Source organism: Plecotus auritus (assembly GCF_963455305.1).
Source record: "Plecotus auritus genome assembly, chromosome: 5".
Taxonomy (NCBI): Eukaryota; Metazoa; Chordata; class Mammalia; order Chiroptera; family Vespertilionidae; genus Plecotus; species Plecotus auritus.
Genome location: NC_137776.1, coordinates 182,874,976 through 182,899,221, shown reverse-complemented (window position 1 = coordinate 182,899,221; position 24,246 = coordinate 182,874,976). Strand labels below are relative to the sequence as shown.

General features: G+C 51.0%; 1 protein-coding gene across 1 annotated transcript in view; it reads left to right on the top strand.

The window, feature by feature from the left end:
* Nucleotides 1-24,246, top strand: part of RAPGEF1 (Rap guanine nucleotide exchange factor 1) — a gene marked incomplete at its 5' end in the record, with an annotated part of 110,451 nt that overhangs the window by 28,661 nt on the left and 57,544 nt on the right. Inside the window, 2 exons of the mRNA XM_080668343.1 lie at nt 21,877-22,016; nt 22,414-22,527. Of these exons, the coding sequence (XP_080524469.1) occupies nt 21,877-22,016; nt 22,414-22,527 (254 nt within the window). The remainder of the gene's footprint in view (nt 1-21,876; nt 22,017-22,413; nt 22,528-24,246) is intronic.

Sequence of the window (24,246 nt, the reverse complement as noted above, 5' to 3'; positions counted from 1 at the left end):
GTGTTCGTACATAAAGTTTTATTTGAACCCGGCCTTGCCCATCATGTACATACCGGCTTTGCTGCTTCCCCACTAAAGGGCAGAGTTGAGCAGTTTAACAGAGTGGACCCACTGAGCTGCGAGTGCTGACTCTCCCCTTTAAAGAAAAGCTCGCTGACCCTGCTTCAGAGGAAGCACAGGAAATAGCTGTCTGTTTAGGCACCATGTTGTAAAAAGAAAACTGTTACCTTTAAACAGTAGAATCTTGTTAGTGAAGTGAGACGTTCACACCACGGAGGCATGAAAGAACTGAGGAGGTGGCATCTCACCTCCGCTGCCCCCTTTCACCTGGGCCATCTGCTCATGAAGGGACAGGGACAGCGACTTGCCTAGAATAGCCGTCCTCCCTTTCCCTTCCTCCTCCCCCGTCCGCTCTGCTCTTCCCTGTCCCTAGCCGAATCCATCAGGTTCATGAAGTCTGGCGTGTGCTCTTCCTTCCGTCGTCGGCTGATGATTTACCATGCGGACAGCGCTTTTCACCACCTGAAAGCCAAATGACGTCGTCGTGATGTCAGCAGAGAAAAGTGCTAAGAACAACATTTGACCCGCATTTGAGCCTCTTGAACCCAAAACACCACCCTGCCGCTCTCCACGCCGCGCTGACATTGTAACTGGTGCTGCGGTCTCAGGAAACCACGGTCCTATGTTCAATCCGTGCTGTTCACCAGGATGTCCGGGGAGTTTCCTTTTATTTGCATTGAGCTGTAAATTTGGTTTGATTTGATAGCTGTATAGGGGCTGTGAGCATGTGGCAGGCAGACTGTCAGCTGGCCTCCTGGCTGCTGTCTCCTGATGTTCACACCTTTGTCTAGGCCAGGGGTCCTCAAACTATGGCCCGCGGGCCACATGCGGCCCGCCGAGGACATTTATCCGGCCCGCCGGGTGCCCCTGCCTGTCCTGCTTAGCAGACGACGCGTCCTGGGCCCGCAGTGTGCATAGGAATTTGTTCATAGTTTTTTTTTAAACTATAGTCCGGCCCTCCAACGGTCTGAGGGACAGTGAACTGGCCCCCTGTTTAAAAAGTTTCAGGACCCCTGGTAGCCCCTTGAGTGTGGCTAGGCCCTTGACTCACTGCTAACCAGCAGAACATGGCGGAGGTGGTGGGCTCTCTCAGCCCCGCTTGGGAGTAGTTACATAAGACTGTCTCGCTAGCTTTGGAGAAATAAGAGGCTCCCCATGTCAAGCGGCCGCGGGCAGCCTCCAGCCTACGGTCAGCAACATGCCAGCGCCCTTCACCTCATAGCTGCAAGGACATGAATTCTGCCAACGGCGAGGGAGCTCGGCCACGGCCCTCCCCTGGTCAAGCCTCCACATGCGACCTCAGCCCTGCCAGCACCTTGGTCTTGGTGCAGCTCCTTGGAGCTGAGCCTGGACCCTGACCCACAGGGACTGCAGAGAATGAAAGTGCAGCGTGTTACCCAGCAGCAGGAAACGAACACAAATCACGGGGAGGCCACACCAGTTTTCATTGGCTCATAGTTGCCATTATAAGTCCATGCTACCCTGGGAATCTGCAGGAGGGTTTTCTGCCCGCAGAAGTGTCCTTTAGCCGGGCCGGCGTGGCTCAGTGGTTGAGCATCGTCCCATGAACCAGGAGGTCAGGGTTTGATTCCCAGTCAGGGCACATGCCTGGGTTGTGGATCCCCAGTGAGGGGTGTGCAGGAGGCAGCTGATTGATTCTCATCACGGATGTTTCTATATCTCTCTCCCTCTCTTTCCCTCTCTCTGAAATCAATTTAAAAAGCATGGGAAAAATTGACCTTAAATTGTCAGTTTACTTGACAAAATTGGAATAGGACTGGTAGTTTAGATAAAAGCATGTGTCAGTGTTAAATTTAATGAAGTTAAATCACTGTTCTGCGGTGATGTCAACAGTCTCCCTGTTCTTAGGAACTGCTCACCAAGTGCTCAAGGGAACGTGCTGTAATGTATGAAACCTAGCCTCCAGTGGCTCAGGAAAAATGTGTACGTGCAGCATACAAATGCAGAAATGCGTGTGTGCGTTTCCCCGCCTCACCAAGGTCACTCGGAGGAGGCCCGGGAGGTCTTTCCTCTGAGGGCGGAGGCTCGAGCTTGGGCTGTGCTTTGCATGCCCTGCGCTCACCCCCTGGACAGAGGCGCTGCTGGTCATGTCGCTCGGGCTTATTTTGAGCCTAAGCAGAGAGGCTGGCAGAGGGAGGGTCCCTGTGTGATGTGGTTACTGTGTAAAAAAGCTGAATTCCCAGGTAAACGCATGTTCTCTCATTCATTACTCACAGCAGCCCTCTGTGGTGGGTGCTGTTCTTTTCTCCATTTTGCTAACAAGATGTTGAATTAATTGTCCAAGTTTTCAGAACCAGATCGTGGTGGAGCCGGCTTGACCGCAGGTGACCCACAGCCCTGTCCCTGCTTGCTTACCGTAGAGCTGCAGCCCAAGAAAACATCCCTCCTAGTTCCCTTCGATCCAGCTGACCCCCCGGACCCTGGCTTCCCCGGAGATTGGCTTTGAGAGACTTCACGACCCACACTTCCTGCATGGCCCGCATGCCCGTCTTGTCAGTGAGGAGTTCCCCATCGTGGCCGGGCCGCAGCGTGGTGGTGATGGCGCTCTTGTTCACCACAGGCCTCCAGTGCTGTATCGCCTGACATTGTGGTCTGTCTGTGCCCGCTGCCCTGTTTTGTCTCGTTACTGTCTGGGTCAGGGGTGGGCAAACTTTTTGACTCGAGGGCCACAATGGGTTCTTAAACTGGACCGGAGGGCCGGAACAAAAGCATGGATGGAGTGTTTGTGTGAACTAATATAAATTCAAAGCAAAGGAGCGGAGGGGAGAGCAAGAGAACCGGATAGAACAGCCGGATCCGGCCCGCGGGCCGTAGTTTGCCCAAGGCTGTTCTAGACCTTAGCCAGTTCTCGTAAGAAGCTGGGGGAACGGTAAAACCAGACCTCCTTGGGCTCTCTGATGCCCGATTCTCTGAGGGGAAGTGGGCTGCCGGGTTCTTCCCTCCCTCGGTGTGGAGGCTGGCCTCCAGGCATTTCTCCTGCACCCTAAGCCCCTGCTAGTACCAGGAATGCTGACAGTCCCCACGGGCACGGACGTGTGTCAGGCCTTAGTCATCAGTGCTTTACCGCATTGAATTTAGACTCAGAACTCAATGTTGACGTGACTGACATCTCATTTCTGCCAAAAATGGGTGGGGGAAAACCATATTTCCATTAAGTTCTTTTTTTAAAAAAAAATATATATTTTTATTGATTTCAGAGAGGAAGGGAGGAGAGAGAGAGAGAAACATCGATGATAAGAGAGAATCATTGGTTGGCTGCCTCCTGCACACCCCTTACTAGGGATCCAGCCTACAACCCAGGCATGCGCCCTTGACCAGAATCAAACCCGGGACCCTTCAGTCCCCAGGTTGATGCTCTATCCACTGAGCCAAACCAGCTAGGGCTCCATTAAGTTCTTTAAGGGTTATTTCTGTGTTACGTTGGAGCTCCTGAAAACAACACACCAGGCTATATTAATAGCTTAGAGTCCCTAAGAAGTGCCTTCGCTGATACAAAGTTATTGGGCCATTGTTTTTTTTTTAAATAGAGAGCAGATATTAAGTGGTTATTTGAAGAACGTTGTAGAGCTTGTAAAACTAAAATTGAAGACCCAGTTCACAGTGTCATTTTACATCCTTCTTGAAATTCCTTCTGAAATGTTGTACCAGGAAAAGTTTCCCTTTTCTGTTGAGTTCCTGCCTTTTCTTCGGATGGTCAGAATTAACCCATCTTGTTTACCTTTTTTCCTTTGCCACTAGGAAACTTAGAACCAAATGACGATAGCTAAGTTGCAGGAAATCTTGTGTTCCAAGCCTCTGATTCTGTTCTCTTTTAAACTGTCTTATCTGCTGCGTTTTAGTGTTGCCTAAATAAATACCTACCACGGAGGGAAGATTTGCTTTGAAACTGCAGCTCGGTCCTGCGGTCTGCTTTGACCCTGCTTCTGGGGAGGAGCAGCCGGCGTGTGTTGTAGTCTTTCCTAGCTGTGAGTTTTAACTAATGTGGACAAGAGCTTGTTGACCGTGCCCTGGTGTGAACTCTGCATTCTGTTCTGCTCACAGGGTCAAGCCCACGATGCCGTTTTGATTGAGGAGAATTTTGTTCTGACCTGGAGTGGATCTGTGGGGTTGGTGCGGACCCACGCAGGTGTTAGCGACAAGCCCTGCGCCCTGTGGCAGATGGGTCACCTGTTTGCCTTCCTGCCGCTTGCTTTTTACTTTTCGTTTGCCCTCCCCTTCACTTGACAGAGGGGAGAGGAGGCAAGCTCTTGGCAGATGCTGTTCGCAGGACCCTTAGGAGGGGAGGAAGCTAATTTTAGTTGTTTTTAATGTTATGGTGGTTTGGTTACGTTTTTCCTCTGAGGGTAGAGCGTTTTAGCTTTTGTTTTTGCTTTTGCATTTCCTGTGTAGACCTCCTGAAGCAAAATGGACTGCTAAGTATGTAACTTGGTGTTGACTTTGTGCCTGGAATAACATTCAAGACTTGTGAGCACCAAGTCACTAAAATAGTTTTAGGAGGAAAGAAATGCTGTCTGTTACCCTTTTACATTTTCCTCCTAGAAAATTTCCAGTTGATGTTCTGTGCCTACTTTAGTTGGAGAGACATAATCTATGCCTTTCATCAGTGAATACAGTAACATTTTATTTGCTGGCACCTTGTACCTCTGCTTATATGCAGACTACCTCATTTTTCAGAGCGCAGTCAATTTTGGAGGAAGATCCTGGTTAAAGAGGCAAGTTTCTGGCAAACACAGGTGTGCTGCTGCTGCTCCTGCTGCTCCAGTAAACACCAGCGAGCAGCTGCATGCACATCCGTGTGATCAGAGCTTGCACACGTGTGCCTGTCACAGTGCAGTAAACACCAGCGAGCAGCTGCGTGCACATCCGTGTGATCAGAGCTTGCACACGTGTGCCTGTCACAGTGCAGTAAACACCAGCGAGCAGCTGCGTGCACATCCGTGTGATCAGAGCTTGCACACGTGTGCCTGTCACAGTGCAGTAAACACCAGCGAGCAGCTGCGTGCACATCCGTGTGATCAGAGCTTGCACACGTGTGCCTGTCACAGTGCAGTAAACACCAGCGAGCAGCTGCGTGCACATCCGTGTGATCAGAGCTTGCACACGTGTGCCTGTCACAGTGCAGTAAACACCAGCGAGCAGCTGCGTGCACATCCGTGTGATCAGAGCTTGCACACGTGTGCCTGTCACAGTGCAGTAAACACCAGCGAGCAGCTGTGTGCACATCCGTGTCCTCAGCTTGCACACGTGTGCCTGTCACAGTGGACTTGGGCTTGTTCCCCAGGTGACCCCAGTGCCTAGCACACAGCAAGCACTTGGTAAATACTTGTGGGATAAATGAAGTCTGTATACTTAATGTAATTAAGTGTCCTCCACTTAATGTCATAGATAGGTTCTGTGAACCAACGTATAACAAACCAGTTGTACCACACAGGCTAACAGAAGTCAACAAGAGTTCAATTCCTGTGGCATCTCATCAGCATTGGAAGAACCTGCTGTAGCCTATTGTCTATAAATGGGCAAACTGCTCTGGTGACCACGTGCCCCAGTTTCTTTCTGGGGCTTCAGTCCCAGGTAACTGACAAGCTTGGGGCAGAGTCAGAGGACCGGGGGGGGGGGGGTTCGGTTACGCTTTAGTTGCTCCTGCAGAGGGTCCTGAACTGGCAGTCCATTTGTGACTGGACAACATCTGCACCCATCAAAAGGAAGTGGTTTGCCGAAACCGGTTTGGCTCAGTGGATAGAGCGTCGGCCTGCGGACTGAAGGGTCCCGGGTTCGATTCCGGTCAAGGGCATGTACCTTGGTTGCGGGCACATCCCCAGTAGGAGGTGTGCAGGAAGCAGCTGATCGATGTTTCTCTCTCATCGATGTTTCTAACTCTCTATCCCTCTCCCTTCCTCTCTGTGAAAAATCAATAAAATATATTAAAAGAAAAAAAAAAAAAAGGAAGTGGTTTGTTTGGAGCCAGGTAAAGGCCTCTCTTCATTTCCACTTGCATCCCTGAGTCTTCCCACTGCCTTGGAGATGTTAGCACAGCTCTCAGGCTTCGTCGGCGCTGGGGGGACACTGCCTGCAGGGGAGGCGGCACCTGCACAGGGCCTTGCCATGCCGTGTGGCAGGTGCTCAGGCTGGAGGGAAGAGCACTTTGATAGACCCCGGAGTTCCAGCTCTTTTTCTCAGCCTCTTCTTTCCTCTGGGTGACAGGGTAGGAATCCCCGTGGGCAGCCAGGCTGGGAGCAGAAGCTGTTGTGATGGGGCAGAAAGAGGTTATTGTAGGCATCTCCCGCTCACACTTTTCTCTCTGACTTCCCACCCATTCCCTAAGGAAGACACTTCGATGGCATGATTAAGAGAGTGAGCCTGTAGCCCAAATGAGCAGCTGAGTTCAGGCTGTTTCCCGATTGCTGTGTGACTTTAGACCTAGTTATTTCCTATGAGCTTTAGTTTCTTCATCGGTAAAATGGCCATTAAAGTAACGTCTGCCTGGCAGGGCTGGCATGGTAAGTGCTTAATAAATTAGGGGCTGTTTGAAGGAGACTTTGAGGTGGAATAGGTTGGGTTATAGGTGATCCTTGACTAACACTGTCTTATGTTCCTCTTTACTCTCACTCCGGTGCTCCCTGCACGTGGGGATTTTGCCCTGTGGTGGTTTCTGTAAGGCAGGGTTGGAGGGATCATTTTTTTGTCCGAACATCAAGACCACTAGTACGTTGGTAATGAATGACTCTCCGGTGAAAGGAAGATGGCCTCAGGGTGGCTTCTCACCCTGCTGGGCACCGTGTTTAGATTTCTGATGGACTCTCATAGCAGGTGATGAAAGCACGAGAACCCCATGCACATCCCCCACTGGAAACGCACTGCCCAGCACCCTCAAGAGCTGTCGGCTCCTGGTCCAGGAGCACCCACCTCCCGGCCTGGCCTCGGTGTGGTACTCCTTGGCTCTTGCCACTCCCTGAGGCTACTTACTATACTGGCCTCTGTCCGGTCTCCTGATTCACCACGACCCTGCTGGCCCAGGCCTTCCCAGCATGCTCTTCCCTCTGCCAGGAACACCTTCCCTCAGTCCACACTCCAACGCCCTCCAGGAGGAAAACGAAAATCTGGCCATCAGCAGCCAACCTTTGAGGCTTCTGTTGAAACCAGTTTCCTGCAGGGTTAAGTGTGGTCGCCCACCTTGAAAGAGGATTTCAAAGCATTCCCATTCTCCGCTCCCTCTCCTCCCTTCCATCTCACTACCCCCTCCACCAGCATTTCCTGCACCTCCCTCGGAAATCACTCCGTCTTGCCCCCTGGTCTCAGCCTGCCTCTGGGGAGAGCTAGACCAAGGTTCAAGCACTCACCACCCTCCCCAGATTTGGTTAAGAATGTTCTGGCCAACGCCCCCCTTCCGCAGCTGTCATCGCCCTGGTGATGGGGTGCTCCGGGTCTTTCTTCCCTGCTGCAGCCCAGGCACCGAGTATTGGGCTTGAAAAGTGCTGTGTGCCATGACCCCTCAGACCGTCAGCCTTCTCTGCAGGCATCTGTTTTCTCTGGAGAGGACCGAGGGAATGGGTGGGGTCTCCTTTGGCACCTTCAGCCTGGAGCCTTGTGGGGACGGTTACATTTACCACCTGGACACCATCAAACAGTTACTACTTCTCTGAGCTCCTGCCATGCCCAGGCCAGCAGGTTGCATCAGGGCCACATGTCATGTGTGGCTACAGGCCTAGAAGGGGGACATCATGCAGGAGAACAGGTTATTCCTTGACCAGGTGTGGAGCTCAGATTTCCTCTTACCTGGGGAGAGGCCCACAGTGGGGCCGCTCATACTTTGGGGAGCTGGCCCTGGGCCTACCCCACCAAGCCCCATGGCTGTGCTAACTCGGCCTGTGCTGGGCACAGCACTTACAAACCCGGCTCCCGATCGGGCGGGGCTTACCTGCGGAATGTTCGGCCCGTGATGAAAACTTCCCCGGCTCTCAGTCCCCTGCCTGTCACTTTGTGTGCGGTGGCCCTGCTGGGCTTGCACTCAGTCCCTCCCCAGCTTCCTGACAGATGTGCTGCTTTCCCCAGTCTCTGTCTGAGTGCTGCAGTCACCTGGGGACTAGGTAAAGCCAGGTTCCGGTCCCCCCACAGGGACCCTGAGCGCTTGGTCCGTGTCGGGTGGGGAATGGCATGCTGACCGGCTGCGGTCATGTCGACGCTGCCGTCCACTGCACAGCCCTCCCCTTCTCGCCACTGCCACTTGGGGAAGGAGTAACACAATATTGGGTCATGAAATCATGACGGGGTTACAAAGTGAAATGGAATTTGAATCTTTTAGATTTTTTAATATACTTTGTGTACTTGATTTTAATAGAAATCCATGTCTTACTATGGCTTGTGGTCAAAAAACGTGAACGCCAACAATAGCCTCTGCCCTTAGAAATGACCCTCCTGTTGGCACATGATCCTGAGCTTCAGAGCAGGGCAGGCTGCCCACCCAGTGCCCAGTGACTGTGGGTAAACGCTGGGCCTGCAGCAGCTGCTCCTTGTCTGGTGATGGAGAAGGGTCTTCAGCAGTTAAGTTGGTTGTAATAAGTTTCATGAAACAGGATTTAGCCTTACTACCCGCAGTGCCTTCTGCTGTTTTCTGTTCTGCTTCATGTTTAACCCACAGAATTGACTTGGGGACCTGCTAGTGGATTGGGACTTGCAGTAACTGTTAGCGGGAGGAGCGGACACTCATCTGCCCTCCGTGCACCAGGGCCGGCGCAGTCAGGTCTCTCTCTCAGGACTGCCTTTCCTCACCCAGCTCAGCCCGATCCCTTTGCATTGTCCACAGAGGATCCTGCAAGGCTGGCTCAGCTCACGGCTCCAGGACTTCCTCCATGAGCTTTTCCTGGACCTCTCAGGAAGTAAACCCTTTATCTCTCCGCATTTGACTCGCTCCGTGGTGTGTTGGAGCCCTGGGTGTACGGCTCTCCTTCCTTGTTAGCTTATAAACCACCTGAGGGCAGAGCCTGCATTCCCGTTCAACCGTGGGCCTTCTGTGGGTCCAGATGCCCCGCGTCAGGCTAGTGGAAGAAGCTCAGCCAAGTTGCGCTCAGTGTGTGGGCGGCCCCGGCCTGCATTCAGTTTCTAACATTGTTTCCATAGGAAAGTGCCTCCTGCTTCCAGACGGCTGGCTGGAAGGACAGGCCTCTGCCTCTTTCCTCTCCGTGCGGCCTGTGCCCGTCCTTCCTCCCGGGCATGCTGGGTGGAGGCTTCCGACAGACGGCAGGAAGGAGGCGCCTCCTTGGGACTGTTGGTCCTTTATGTATTTATTTATTTATTTATTTATTTATTTATTTATTTATTTTGATTGATTTCAGAGAGGAAGGGAGAGATAGAAACATCAATGAAGAGAGAGAACCATTGATCAGCTGCCTCCTGCAGGTTCCCTACTGGGGATTGAACCTGCAACCCAGGCATGTGTCCTGACCAGGAATCAAACCCGGAACCCTTCAGTCCGCAGGCCAACGCTCTATCCACTGAGCCAAACTGGCCGGAGTTGTTTGGTCCTTTCAAAAGAACTTCGATTCTAGACTTAAAGAATACCACCGCTGAGGGAGAATAAGGGGAAATGAGATTCCTTCTCGAAAAATGCACACGTTTTCTGCTCTGAGGATTCTAGAGTAAAGCAACGGAGTTGCCCCTAAAGGCACTCCCTGGGTGGGGTGGGGTGGGTTTTCGTAGTTCTGCCCAAGAGAGAGAATTTGGAGTTAGAGGAATGCTATTTGGCTGGGTCCAAGGTGCAGGAGAGGGAATCTTGAGCCCTGGCCACTGAGAACTGACTTAAAAACATATATCGTGAGGCCTTTTTGTTACGAATCACAGGCTGTTAAAGGTATACATCCTCTGAGAACTGGGAGGCCTCTGACTTCAGAAAACCTCCTCCTCCCAATGCTTTTAGCCAAACATTGGCAACGTCAGCCATCACTGGAATATATATTTTTCTGCAACTTGTTGTTTGGAGGCTGTTTAAAAATAGTGTCTTGGTTCCATTCATAATCCCACCTCTCAAGCTGAGAGCACCAGTGTAAAAACTTGGCCTCGCCCCCTCGCAGGAGACGGTGCTGAGATTTCACCACCGACAGTATTTTTAGCGCCGGCGCTAGCGCAGCCAGGAGGTCTTTGATGTGCTGTGCTCTGAGCGAGCCCCTGTCTTGGACGTTTCAGAAGGCTGTGATTCACTTTTACAAGCAGCCCTGGCCTGGAAGTCTTTTCTTCTGCTCTTGCGGTGACTTGCTCCCCTGGTGATCAAAGTTGTGAACACATCTAATAAACGGCGTATGTGCTAGGCTTCAGCTTAAAGAAGGGGGAGAGGAGGCCTACGCTACGTACGATGTGCCATCGGAGTCTGAAGTCAGGGGTGGGGACACAGCCCTTCTCTTCGGTTCCAGAGAAAACGGTGAGAATACAGCTGCCGCTCCTCCACCCTGCCCCAAGCCTGGGAGGCCAGAACGGTGCCTTTGGAGAAGTGGTCAATTCCGAGCCCTCCTTGTCTTCAGAAATTTCCCCACCGGCCGTTTGCTGCCTCTGCTGCCTCTCTGGCCCCGTGTGAACCACCCAAAGCCTGGAGCTGTTCCCGTAAGCTCAGCTCTCCCTTCACCCTGGGGGGCAGCCCGGATTTCCCTTCAGGTACCCGGGCACCCGTAGCCGTCCTCCTGAGCAGGGCTGTGAGATCTCGCTGGGCCTGTTTGCACCCCAGCACTCCTCACTCGGTCTCCCCACAAACCTGGGGCCTCCTTGGAGGGAGGAGCTGTGTCTCCTCTTTCTGACCCCAGCCCTTTCAAATGCTTGGTATGGAAATACCTGTGGAATGAACGAGTGAGAGAAGGCAGACACCATATAGTTCCGCTCTGCACCGTTTCCCTGAGGAGCTGGGGAGGGGAAGGGACCGCAGGTGGCCCCTGTCCCTCCACTTTCTTCACTCGGCAGTGTCCCACGCTTCTGGGCTTGTAGCTCCCAGCTCCTCTCCCTGGTGCCTGGGACATAAATAAATGGATATGTGCTCACTGACAAATGAAAATGTTTTTCCTCTGGAAGCCGAGAGGGTGGCCTGACAATGAGTTCCCAGGGTCCCTGAGTGAGGCCGGGTGCAGCTGAGGCCACGGCGTCGCTCTCTGCGGCAGCGTCCACGCCACCAGCGCAGGTGCGCCCGTCACGGCGGCCTGGCCCCAAGTAAACGGCTGCCTGCCCCCAGCGCAGACTGCCCTGCTGGTGACCGATGCTGAAGAATATGCTCGTGGCCCTTGAGGAGCACAGGAATTCTAAACTGGCACCAGTCCTGACGTACAAGTTCCTGAGGGAAGGAGGCCGCTGCAAACAACTCCACCTAAAGGACAAAGGTTAGGGCGGCCTCGCTTCCTGCTGCGGCCAGGATCCTGAGCTGTGATGTGCTCTGGCCCAGAATAAACTTTTCTATCCCTCCCCCGCCCGTCTGGTCTCCAGAAGCAGAACTCTGCAGACATCTCTGGCTTTAAGAATCTCTAGCCAAAACCGGTTTGGCTCAGTGGATAGAGCGTCAGCCTGCGGACTGAAAGGTCCCGGGTTCGATTCCGGTCAAGGGCACGTAACTTGGTTGCGGGCACATCCCCAGTGGGAGGTATGCAAGAGGCAGCTGATCGATGTTTCTCTCTCATCGATGTTTCTAACTCTCTATCCCTCTTCCTTCCTCTCTGTAAAAAATCAATAAAATATATATTTAAAAAAAAAAAAAAAAAAGAATCTCTAGGTCAGTTCCAAACAGTAATGGAAAGAAAGGCTTCCTGGGCAGAAGGCCTCCCTGGGGCCAGGCTGGCTGACCTAGAGGGGCTCACAGCCCGTGGTGGGGCCACACTTGTGTTGTGATGATGTGCGTGTGACATCACATACGTGGGGCGGGGTGTGGTGTTGGGGCCCTGTGACTTGATTTTCTCATCTGTCACCTGTTAATAAGAAACGTCCCTGCAGTGTAGTGTAAGGATCAGGGACAGTGTGTGGACTTCCCGCCAAGGGCCCGGCTTTAGTGGGATATTTGAAAATGAGCTCCTGACAGATGTGGGTTATTCAGAGCCCTCTCTGAAGGCGGGGTGCTTCCCAGGAGGCCACCTGCATGCTTTCTTCACATGTAAACATTTGTTCGCTGGAGGCTGAGGCTTCTGTTGAAACCCTCTAAGGTACGTCAGTTATTGGCCGAAGTATCTTGCAGGATTGCTGGCGGGACACTTTTCTCGCTTATGTTGCTGGAAGTTGAGAGGCAGTTGCCCATCAGGTTCAGTTGGATCTAACAGCCCAGACAATGTCACCAAGAATTCAGCTTCTCCTCATCTCTGTTCTTCCGTTTGTAGAATTGGGTTATACTTTTTTTTTTTTTTTTTACTAAAGTATAACATGTAGAAAAGTGCTCAAATCAGTGAGTCATCTCTGTGTTAAATTAGTGTGTTAAACAAAAATTGTCCACCCAAGTGACACAGTTATCTCAGAAACACTTGTACAGCAGCAGGTGGTATTTATGGGACGTGCAGGCACTGTGCTACGTGACTGTGGAGTCCTTGATTACATTCTCACAACAGCCCAGCGAGGTGAGGATAGTTACCATCGTTCAGGTGAGAAAGGTCAGGCCCCAGGAAGCACACTTGTTCAGTCACACCACTGAGGAGGTTTCACTTCCACCAGAATCGGGGGTGCGGTGAGAGTTCACGGGCTGCCCTGGGCCACGTGTGGCGGTCAGCGTCGCTCCTTGCTGCATTTCACCACAGTAGGCTAGAAGGTCAGTGCCACCACCACGTGTGTCCATGGTCCCTGCCGCCAAAACAACCCGTTTGCTTCCTGGGAAGCTGTGCTTGTCAGAAGTTTTCTGCTGGAACACTGCCCTGCTCTGCACTCCACCTCCAGCGCTTGCCCAGTGTCGTCCCCTCGGTCCATCCTCAGCATGTCCCTGTACCGGGTATTGGTTAGAGTGAGAGCCTGTGGCACCTGCATGCGGGACCCGGTCCTGGGCCTCAAGCCCAGCCTGGGGGTGAGCAGGTGCCCTCCTGTCACAGCCGCGCTGCCTGCCCTTTGAGAAGAGGCTAAGCATTTCTCAGACCTCAGCCGCACACCCTGAAGCAGCAAGATCAGCCCAGTCCAAGGCGGGGTCTTAAGTCCCAGCCTCCCCAGCTGGGACACAGGGCCAGGCCCAGAGCTGCAGAGCGTGGGAAATGGGAGTCCGAGGGAGGTGTGCTGACCGGAAAGATATAGCCAGAATGTGAAGGCTTCGTACGAAAAAAACCCAAGTACGATTTCTCATCGTCAGTGTTTCTTTAGTTGCATGTTGAAATGATAATATTGTGGGTAAAATGGGTTAATTAAAAAATATCTTAAACTTACATTTGGCTCACGTTTTGTTTCTGTTGGATGTTACTGGTCCAGCAAGTCCATTGTCCTCTAGAGACTTAGGGAGGAGGGGAAAGATACGGTTTTTCTCTTGTCTGTTCCCTGGAAGTAGCTTAAACAACAAGCATTCTGTGACCCCAGGTAACCCAAACTGGAGCACCCACCGGAGAAACTTCGTGATTGAGTTGTCTCTGAGTCCTGTGCTGGCACTGCTTGGAGAATCCCAGTAAACCATAAAGCATCCCGTCTCCCTCGCTCGTCAGATGGCACTCTGTGGTGTGGTTGAGTGGTAGCCGTTGTCAGTCATTACAGAATCTCTTCGTTAATTCTCTGTGTGTTCCTAACAAGCACTGAAGTATTTGCTTTCACCATGCCAGTTATTGGGCTGAGTGCCAGATTCCAAAATGAGTAAGAGGTGATTGTCATCAGGATCTCAAGGGACCCATGAATAGAACCCCTTTTTTGCTCTGAATTCTGAAAGTTGGGGAAAAAAGACAAGGCAGATGAGAACTAAAATATTACCCTGGTAGCTGCTGAAGGCCTGCTTAAAGGATGAAATTTGCTCTAAGAGCCAGATGAGCTCCCTATTACCAAGTCCCAGGATTAGACGAAATTCGCCTGTCCCGTCATAGCCCTCTGCACTGTCAGGCCTCCTCCCGAGGGGACGTCAGAGAGCAGGTTTCTTGTGGATGGGCTTACTCTCAGATGTGTGTGGGGCTGCGGGGCTGGGGTTGAAAGTGCCACACGCAGGGTACAAATCTGTAGGGCCTGTAGACCTCTGAAGGGTTTTCTTTTATTTTTTTTAATATATTTTAGTGATTTTTTACAGAGAGGAAGGGAGAGGGGTAGACAGTTAGAAACATCGATGAGAGAAACATGGATCAGCTGCCTCCTGCACACCTCCTACTGGGGATGTGCCCCCAACCAAGGTACATGCCCTTGACCGGAATCGAACCTGGGACTCTTCAGTCCACAAGCTGATGCTCTATCCACTGAGCCAAACCGGTCAGGGCATGAAGGGTTTGCTTTTTTCTGAGTGAGGATGGGCGCCACAGGAGGCTTCGAGCAGCAGGGCAACAGAACAGGGCTGACATTTTCTAAGGTCACTGGGTGCTGGGTTGAGAAGACGAGAGGAAAGCAAGGAGCAGGTGCAACGCATTGTTTATTTCAGGGAGTAGGATTTCCTTCCTCTGACCCATGTGAAATCATGTGGGCTCTTTTTCAGAAGAATTTTTTACCTCTGTGTTTAGTTTATTCCAGCTTTTATTGATGTATATGCCATGTATCAGAAAAGTACATCGCACATCTCATGTGTAGCTTGCAGAATCTTCACAGATGGAACCACCAGTGTAACACCGTCCAATCAAGAAACGGACCACAGCTCACTCCCTATGTCCCCCCCAGGTACCATCCACCCTCAAGCATAACCACACTTTTTTTTTTTTTTAAACCTCACTAGAGGGTATTTTTCCATTGATTTCTAGAGAGGCTAGAAGAGAGAAGGGAAGACAGAACTATCCATGTGAGAGATTGGTTGCCTCCTGCGCGTGCCCCGACCAGGGCCCGGGCCGGGAAGGAGCCTGCAACTGAGGCATGTGCCCTTGACCGGAGCCAAGCCCGGGACCCTTCGTCTGCAGGCCAACGCTCTGTCCACTGCGCCAAACTGGCTAGGGCAGCCGTGGGCAAACTACGGCCCACGGGCCGGATCCGGCTGTTCTATCCTGTTCTCTTGCTCTCTCCTCGGCTCCTTTACTTTGAATTTATATTAGTTCACACAAACACTCCATCCATGCTTTTGTTCCGGCCCTCCGGTCCAGTTTAAGAACCCATTGTGGCCCTCGAGTCAAAAAGTTTGCCCACCCCTGGGCTAGGGCCATACCACTACCTTGACTCCTAAAATCACAGGTGAGTTTTGCCTGTTGTTGTACCTGTGTAGTTGGGATCATACAAAACACATTTTCTGTCCGGCTTCTTTCTGCATTTGTGAGAGTCGTTCCTCTGAGGTCATCCATTGTCCCGCTCCGCGGTGCTCCACGGTGTGTGAAGCTGCCCCTTCCCCTCTCCTGCCCCTTCCCCTCTCCTGCCCCTTCCCCTCTCCTGCCCCTTCCCCCTCCTGCCCCAGGCGTCCGGGTGGTGCTGCTTTTACGGTTCTGGCACGTGTCTCGGTGCGCTCGCAGGGGCCTTCCTCCGGCTGTGTGCATAGCAGTGGCATCGCTCGCCAGGGGAGCGTATGTTCACTGGGGTCCGGCTCACCCCTCCACTACGGAGGGTGGGGAGTGCCCCTTGCTCTTCCCCCTCGCCCACACTCAGTGCTTCCTTTTGTTTTAAATCCGTCCCAGTGTGCATGTAGTGGTGTCACTTTATGCTTTTAATTTATTATTTCCTGATGACAGATGGAATTGAGTGCCTTGTCATCTGTGTATTAGCCCCTTGGATATCATCTTTTGTGAAATGTCTATTCATTTCTGAATCTTTTTAAATTCTTACCAGTTAAGCAAGTAGAACAGAGATGATGGCTCTTTCAGACTGAGCTCAAATCCAAGGTGAAGCCTGGTGTCTTCTGTGGGTGGCAGGGCCTGGAGCCTGGCCTCTTCCCTGCTTGCCACCTCCTTGGCCTGCACCCCAAGCCTCACTCTGGCCTGCATCCAGCTCACCGCAAGCTGGATGGGATCTTATCAGGTGCTAATGCTCGGACCTTTGACCTAACAATTCCACTTCTAGGAGACTGTCTCACTGTATGGGTGCCCAGGGAGGTAAACGTGAGGTGTGGGTCAGTGCAGCCCTGTTTGAATCGCAGGCGAGAAACCGTCCATCAGGGGCCTCGTGTGATGTGCTGTGGTCTGCCTTCCAGCAGGACATCATTCAGCCCTCACTGCGCTCACATGGAGGCATGCCTGCAGCGTGTTGGCAAGGGGAAAAAAAATACTTCAGCTTTGCCATATGTGGAGTCACGAGGCTTTTCACTTTCCATGTCGTGTACTTTTGTAGGGCTTGAATTTTGATAATGAGGTTGTTATACACTTGTTGCTGAAAAGGGGAAAAAAATACACTTAGTGTGTCCATCAGCACCCACACACAGCGGTGCCGTAGTTCTCAGGGGACTTCCTGAACAAATGGATAATGGGAACAGATTTTCAGGTCAGGAGGAAGAGCCTTTGGTGTTGCAAAACTCCAGCTATTATTTTCCTTCTGTGTTAACACGAATAGCTCTGCGTTGAGTAAGACTGGGTCTTTTAATATGGAAGTTGTCGGGGGGAAATGAAACGTCAGGTCGCCTTCCTTCTGCTGGGCTGGGAGTGTTTTTAGCTTTTGCCTTATTAAGTGTTGGCAGAAGCCTGGCAGTGTCATCAGATACCAACAGTGGCTGTTATTTATTGAGCATTTGCTATATCAGGTCCTTGGCTAAGTGCTTTCCACACAGGACCACCTTGAGTCCTCCTGGGTCCTGAGGTTACGCTTGTTCTGTAGATGAGGAACCTTCGGCTCCGAAAGGCAAAAAGTGTGTCCAAGTACATGGCTGAGCTCAGGTTAAAGCACAGACTGCCCGACTCCAAAGCCTGCGTGCCGCCTGCCATGCCCATGAGCCACTCAGCCCTCCTCTTGCTTTTGTCTTCACATTAGTCTGCAAATTCTAGGTAAGTGGAAATATGAAATCCTCATGTTTAAAAAGGTTCTTCCTAATGTCTTCAGGCCACTTCCGCTCTCCGGTTGTCCTTTTATGCATTTGAGAGAGGGGGTATGAGTTAGGTTAGTGGGGTTGGAGAGCTGGAGTCCTTGCCAGCTTTGCCACACCTCTGCGCCCGGGATGCTGTAGGAGACGAGGGACTGACAGTGTGGCGTTTATCAAGATGGGCACTGCCACAGAGTGTTGTCCACCGTGACCCCGGCCCCCCCTCCCCCATCCAGGGTGAAATTGAGCCCCGACAGAAACCACTGCTAAGTTGGGATCCCAGCTGCTGCCACAAGTGACATTTGAAAGGCCAGCTGATGTGCACATTTGTCAGCTGTGGGCAGGGATGGTTGTTAAGCCTGGCCAGGGGGCAAGCTGAAAATGTACGAATGAAACGCTGACACCTGGCAAGCTGCTTGGGGCGGGCTTGGTTGGCTTTGGTGTGGTTCTGGTTGAGACCTGACTCTGTGAGCTAATGCCTCCCCTCCAGCCATTCTCCTCTCTGGTGGAGGAGGACAGTCATCTGAAGGCCTGGGATGGTTGCCCCAGGAAATGCCTGTTCTCACAGCCATTTTTACACAAACTGTGAAGCCACACTCTCTGGAAGAAATGAGTAGCGGATGGGTTAGTCATGGGGAGCTCACGACCTGCGGCGGTGTAAATGCCACCGAGCGAGTCTGCGCTTCGTTTTCTTAAGTTCTGTCGGTGACCTTTGAAGTCGCTCTCACAGATCGGATAGGTCACAGTGAGACGCCGGCTGTGCCATTTGCCTGTGAAGGAAGGGGCTTTCGTTCCCTTTGGTTAGCATGGCCACATGGAAGCGTGCGAGTCCGGCAGTCCCACGTGTTGGTGGGGTGTGGAGCCGCTGGCACCTTGCTAGTGGGACCGCAGAGTGGACACTCACGTGGAGAATCCATAAAGTTGAATGCAGTATACGCTCTGTCGTCCAACAATTCTGGTCAGAGAAAACTTGCACACGTTCCGAGAGGCAGGTGGGAATGTTCAGGGTCGCGTTGTTTAGGAAGTTGGAAACAATTGCCCGCTGGCAGGAGAGCGGATCAACAAAGCTGGTCTTAGGGGACACAGGGCGCACCACAGCACCAAGAATGAAAGCACTTACCTCTGCTTCCACGGGGCAGTTGTCAGACCTGCTGTGGAGTGAAACAAGGGAGCATGAGAGTATTTACAGTCTGCTGCCATGTATGCCAAGCTCACAGACTTACACATGAAGCTACGCTTAGAGATAAACCGTCACAAAAAGTAAGGGAAAGCTCAAAAGTCAGAATCCTGGCTGCCTGCTGTTGGGTTTATTGGAATGCAGCCCAATCCTAAGTCAAGGAGCACCTGCATATGTACGTGTGAAATCTTCCAGAATTTTGTTTTGATTTCAGCACTAAAATAGCTCCAAAGACACGCATACACAGAATCTGCAGTGTAACTTCCTAAGGCAGTGGTCGGCAAACTGCGGCTCTGTTGACTAATGAGTTTGCCGACCACTGACCTAGACTCTCGATTCCAATAATTACAGGCTGTTGTTGTTCCTTGTGATTAAGCCCCTATCCCGGTGGTCGGCAAACTCATTAGTCAACAGAGCGGCAAACGGCGGCTCGCGAGCTGCAGTTTGCCGACCACAGTCTTAAGGGAATAGTCGGGATAATGTGAGAGTGGTTGGTGAGGCTTACCTGGCACACTGCAGCTTCTGCCCCAGGTGACTGATGCGCGTGAGGGACGGGAGAAGGGGCAGGCAGTGTGTGTGTGTGTGTGTGTGTGTGTGTGTGTGTGTGTGTGTGTTGCTGTGTGTGCAAGATAACCCTGAGAGAGCTGCCCCCTGGGGCTCTCTTCCGCCTGCTGTCACTGGTCATTGTGCCTTATCCGCTCTCAGAGGCACAGCTTGAATGACCTTGCAAGGTCACCTGTGACCTGTGTTGCTAACCCATTATTTCAAGGAAAAGGTGACAAGCAACCTCCAGGTTAGAATCTGCCCTGGTTCGTGCTGTCCTTGATTTCCAGAGCTGAGGAGGTGGGTGTTATTACAGAGAACCTGCTTTCTCCACTTGGGGTGTCATGTCATGTCATGTGCTACCGCTGGCTGTTTGGAGGCTGTTACGTACTCCGAGGAGAGATTTATGGGTAGATCCAGCACTTTATTTAAATGCTGATGTTGAGTCTCAGCTGTTCCCAAGACAGAACTTGGGGCTGTAGCTGGCAGAGCAGAAGGAGTGCTATGTCTGGGTTCAGTTTGCTCTCGGGGGGGGGATGCCCTTAGTTGGTCCTCAGTGGTGATCAGGACCAGCCCTGCAGGTGCAGGAGGAACCTGAGAAGTGTTTTGGGGCCCTCCGTGCCTTGCTTGCCTACCCGAATTCCCCCTTGGTTGTGATGGCACAGATGTGAATCTGGCCAGCACCTCAGCCCCATGCCTGCCCATATAGCCACTCGGGGTAGCAGGCTGGAGGAGGTGCGAGTTGGCTCACCCAGCCCATGTGTCTGAAGACCTTTGACCACCAAAGCAAACCCGAGAAATTGTGCATCCCGCCTGGCCTTACCCTTTGTGTGTGTTGTTGTTGTGCCCTGCTTTCCGTCTTACTTGCCAGGGTGGAAGTCACAGGTTAGTAAATTGCTCTAACCTCCATCTGACCTGGAACCTACCTGGAGAAGGATGTGCTGTGACTTTAGGCTGCTGAGACCAGCATCAGGAGGAGTGCAGTGGGCACAGCGCAGGAGGAGGGACAGGGAGGGAAACAGATGAACAGGTGGAGGCCGATGAGACCTCTGGTCAGTGCTGGAGGAAGAGGACGGCATTTGTAAGGCCCTCCATTCCTCGGCTGTGCGTAAGTGTGCAGGGCAGTAGCATAGCCTGATGCAACTTCTGCAGGCAGTTGGTAAATCAGTGATCAGAGCTCCGTCAGCCTTGCTACTCACCCAAACCATGTAGTTAGGTTAGCTCCCTGCACGGAGCAGGTGCCTGGCCGTGTCTACTGGCAGCCTCTCATTTAATCTGCATCCTGTTAGCCATCTCAAGAACAGTGTTCAGTACCATTTTCCAGACAAGGAAACTTCAGACTTAGAGAAGTGACTTTGAACTATTTTAACCCAAACAGTATGCCTACAAAGCTCACCCCTTTAACCAGCACATGAATGATTAGATCAGTCACCTCATTTTGAAGAGTAAAGAAGGAAGTAGTATAAACTGTATAGAGGCCCCACCCTGCTTGTGTGGGGAAGAAGAACAGGGCAGAGGGGAGCTGGGGAAATCAAACCACCTCAGTTTACCTACTTGGAATCCCTATGTTTTCTTCTAAGAGTTTATAGTTTTAACTCTTAATTTAGGTCTTTAATCCATTTTGAGTTCACTTTTGTGTATGGTGTGAAGTAAGGGCCCAAACTCATTCTTTTGTATGTGAATATCCAGTTGTCCTAGCACCATGTGTTAAAAGAATATTAATTCCCTTATTGTATGGTGTTGACATCCTTATCAAAAATCAGTTGGCCATAGACACATGGGGTTATTTCTGGATTCTCAATTCTTTCTGTTGTTCTGTATGCCTCTGCTCATGAAAGTACCATGCTGTCTGGATTTCTCTAACTTTGTAGTAGTAAGTATTAAAATCAGGAAGTGTGAATCCTCTAACTTTATTCTTCTTTTTCCAGATTGTTTTGGCTATTCTGAGACCCTTGTATTTCCATATTAATAGTAGGATTAGATTGTCAATTTCTGTCCCCCACCTGCCCCCCCAAAAAAATAGCCAGCTGGGTTTCTAATAAGGATTACATTGAATCTGTAGATTAATTTGTGGTGTTTGGCATTTTAACAATATTAAGTCTTTTGGTTTATGAACATGGGCTGTCTTTCCTTTTATTTAGATTGTCTCTAATGTTTTCCAACAATGTTTAGTAGTTTTCAGTGTATAAGTCTTGTGTTATGTTGAATTTATGCCCAAGTATTTTATTCTTTTTGATGATATTGTAAGTGGAAGCTTTTTAAAATTTCATTTTGGAATATTCATTGCTACTGTATAGAAATGAATTTGATTTTTGTATATTGATCTTATATCCCATGACCTTACTGAATTTATGTCTTTGTACTAACAATTTTTTAGTGGCTTGCTTGGGATCGTCCACATACAAGATCACATCATCTACAAATAGAGATAGTCTTCTGTCTTCCTTCCCAACCTGGATGGCTTTTACTGGAAGAGTGCAGTACAACAGCCAATAGGAGTGGGAAGGACGGACACCCCAGTCTAGTTCCTGCTCTCAGGAGAAACCACCCAGGCTTTCACTATGTCCCTGAACACTTTACTTCTATTTCAGCCTCACTGCCCACTCTGAGGCCTTGCCCCTATCACTCGTTGCAGCTCCTGAACCAAAAGATGAGGGGAGAGGTTGATTCGAAAGGGCTTTCTCTCTAGTTCACGCATCCTGTATTTTTGTGAGTCTGCTTCGGTGTTCAGCCTCCTTGGCCAGCTTGCTCGGACTTTGGTTAGATCATCGTACAGACTCCTTAAGGACACTTGGGAATATTTGCCAATTCTTTTTCCCTACTTACTTCGACTGACTTTGACTTCCACAAATCTAAACAACCTACCCCAGAGACGGAAATTGCAAATCTTGAAACACGTTATCAGAAATGTTTTAAGGAGTCCGTATTTCCTCTCCTTTGTAGCTCTGAACAGCTGGGGAAAGATTCACGTTGAGACGATGCTCATGTCCACGAAAGGTGCGTGAAGTTCCCACCTGCCTCTAACAGTCGGCACCCTCTTTGTTTCCAGACTCCCAGCGTTCTCATCTCTCCTCCTTCACCATGAAGCTGATGGACAAATTCCACTCGCCCAAAATCAAGAGAACGCCGTCCAAGAAGGGAAAACCGGCTGACGTGTCTGTGAAGACTCGGGAGAAGCCTGTGAGCAAAGTAAGCTGCCTCTCTCGGCGCCGCTCTTGCTTCGAGCAGTGAGAGTGTGTGCTGCACCTCCGTTCCCTGGGGTTGAGCTCTCAGTACAGACACCCGTTCCATAGTGTTCCATGTTGCAGGCCGGGCCGCCCGTGTTCCTGTGACATGTGAGCCTGTAGGGTGGTGAGTGTTTCTCATGTTAATCAGGGCACACACTCGGGGACGTTTGTGATGTCCAGAACATCCATGCTCTGAGACATGCAAAATCCTTGACATCAAAGATGTCCTCAAGCACTAGTCACCTCAGCAGGGCCAGTCAAGCAGATGTGTTGACATAGCTGTTCATTTCATCAACCCCTTCTTCAGCCTAAAACGGCCATTTCAAGCTCTGTAGGAATCCAGGTTTCCTCTCTTCCAGGAGGCAACAGACAGATTTCTACCAGAGGGCTACCCTCTCCCCTTGGATCTGGAGCAGCAGGCAGTAGAATTTATGTCCACCAGTGCTGTGGCTTCCAGGTCTCAAAGGCAGAAGGTCAGTGTGATGTTAAGAACATTGGGTTTGCCTTGCCTTCTACTGCAGAATCCTGGCCCGTGGATTTGGGGAATGGAAAAACATCTTCTTACAGTATCATTGTGTTCAGTTGGGTGGCAACTGTGGGCTTAATTGTTCAGAAAATAGTCCAAGGGACCTTGGGTAAAAGTAAGTTTATCCAAGCCCCCCTGGTCTTTGGAGAGAGTGCAGTCTTCCATGGCGATAGCTCGGGGATCCTCTCTGGGGTTGGTTTGGGGGTGCTGCTTGGACCCAGCGGGTTCTGGAGGAAGTGAGTGATCTCACCTGTCAAGCTCAGCTGTTCTTTCCTTGAGTTGCTAAGATGATCTGAATCGAGAAGGAAGGGAAGGGCGTCTAAAATGTATGGTGCCGTCAGACTGGTGAGGTAGCCACAGATCCAAGTGCCAGGGCCGTACTGGGCCACTGACATTTATCAACCTTCCCTTGGCCCCATGCAGAGTGCTTCACACTCGTTCTCTTGCTTAACCCTCATAACAACCCCGGGAGGTGGAGACTTACTTTGCAGAATAGGAAACTGAGACTGTAGAGAGAGATATTAAACGTTTGGCAAAAGACGTACAGAGAGGGTGGTGAAGCTGAGATTTGAACAAAAGGTTGTCTGACATCCGAGTCGAAACTCTCGCGGTGCCACATTTCCTGTTTATGGAAGCCAGAGTTTATTTTTTAATATCTCCCCAATCTGAATGTCACCCCACACATAACTAAACATAAAAACAAGTTACATTGAGCAATGTGAACTAAAAACGAGCCTTGTGGACAAATAGGTCCTTCATCCTCTGATTACCCAGAGCCTCGTTTATAGAGCTGTGGTCACAGCCGTCATCAGTCCAGCACCGGCAAAGCCCCGCCCTGCTGTGTAAGCACATCCTTCTTGAATTTGCCAGTGCACCTAATTTTGTTTTTATGTTCAGCAAAATACCTTAAAACCCTAGTTAAACGTGGAGTAAATAAAGGTCTTAAATCTAAGTCTTTTGTTGAAGAATCCTTTTTCCTGCCCCATCTGTTAACAACAGGAGGCTGAAGAGAAAGCGTGAAATGTTGAGTGTTTGCCAGATTGATCCAAATTCCAGATTGAAGAAGAGTGATAAGTAGATTTGGTCTGCACCACAGTGACTTTTTATGACGCTCTGTTTAGCAGCCTCTCGGAGCTGAGTTTCTTCCTGAAGTGCAGGCAGAGTGTCAGTGTTGTCTAACCCTGGTCCAGGCAGCACAGGGTGAAATGATGTGCTCACAACTGTTCTCCCAGTGAGCTCCGATAGGAGACTGTTTCAGACCCTCCGTTCTTGGAATTCCCTCCCCTTTCTTCCTTATTCCAAGAGAGGTCATGGGGGACGGGCAGGGGTGGGGGGAGGAGATTGCATGCTAAAGTGCCCTTTCCTTAGCGGGGCTTCCTGTAAACTCCAGGGCACATTGGGCAATGTTTGGAGACGTGTTTGGTTGTCACAACGAGGAAAGCGAAGCAGGAGCTACAGGATCTGGTGGGAAGAGGCCCGGGATGCTGATAAACATCCCACAATGCGTAGCACAGCCCCCCGCTCCCAGACACAGAATCATCCACCTCCGAACGCCAGCGGGGTGCAGCTGGAGAACCCTGTTCGGTAGCGGGGCGCTGTGCTGTGATCTTTGCCGAAGGAAGAACGTTGCCCAGCTTTTGATGGCCGCCCTTTAAGAAGGGCTGAG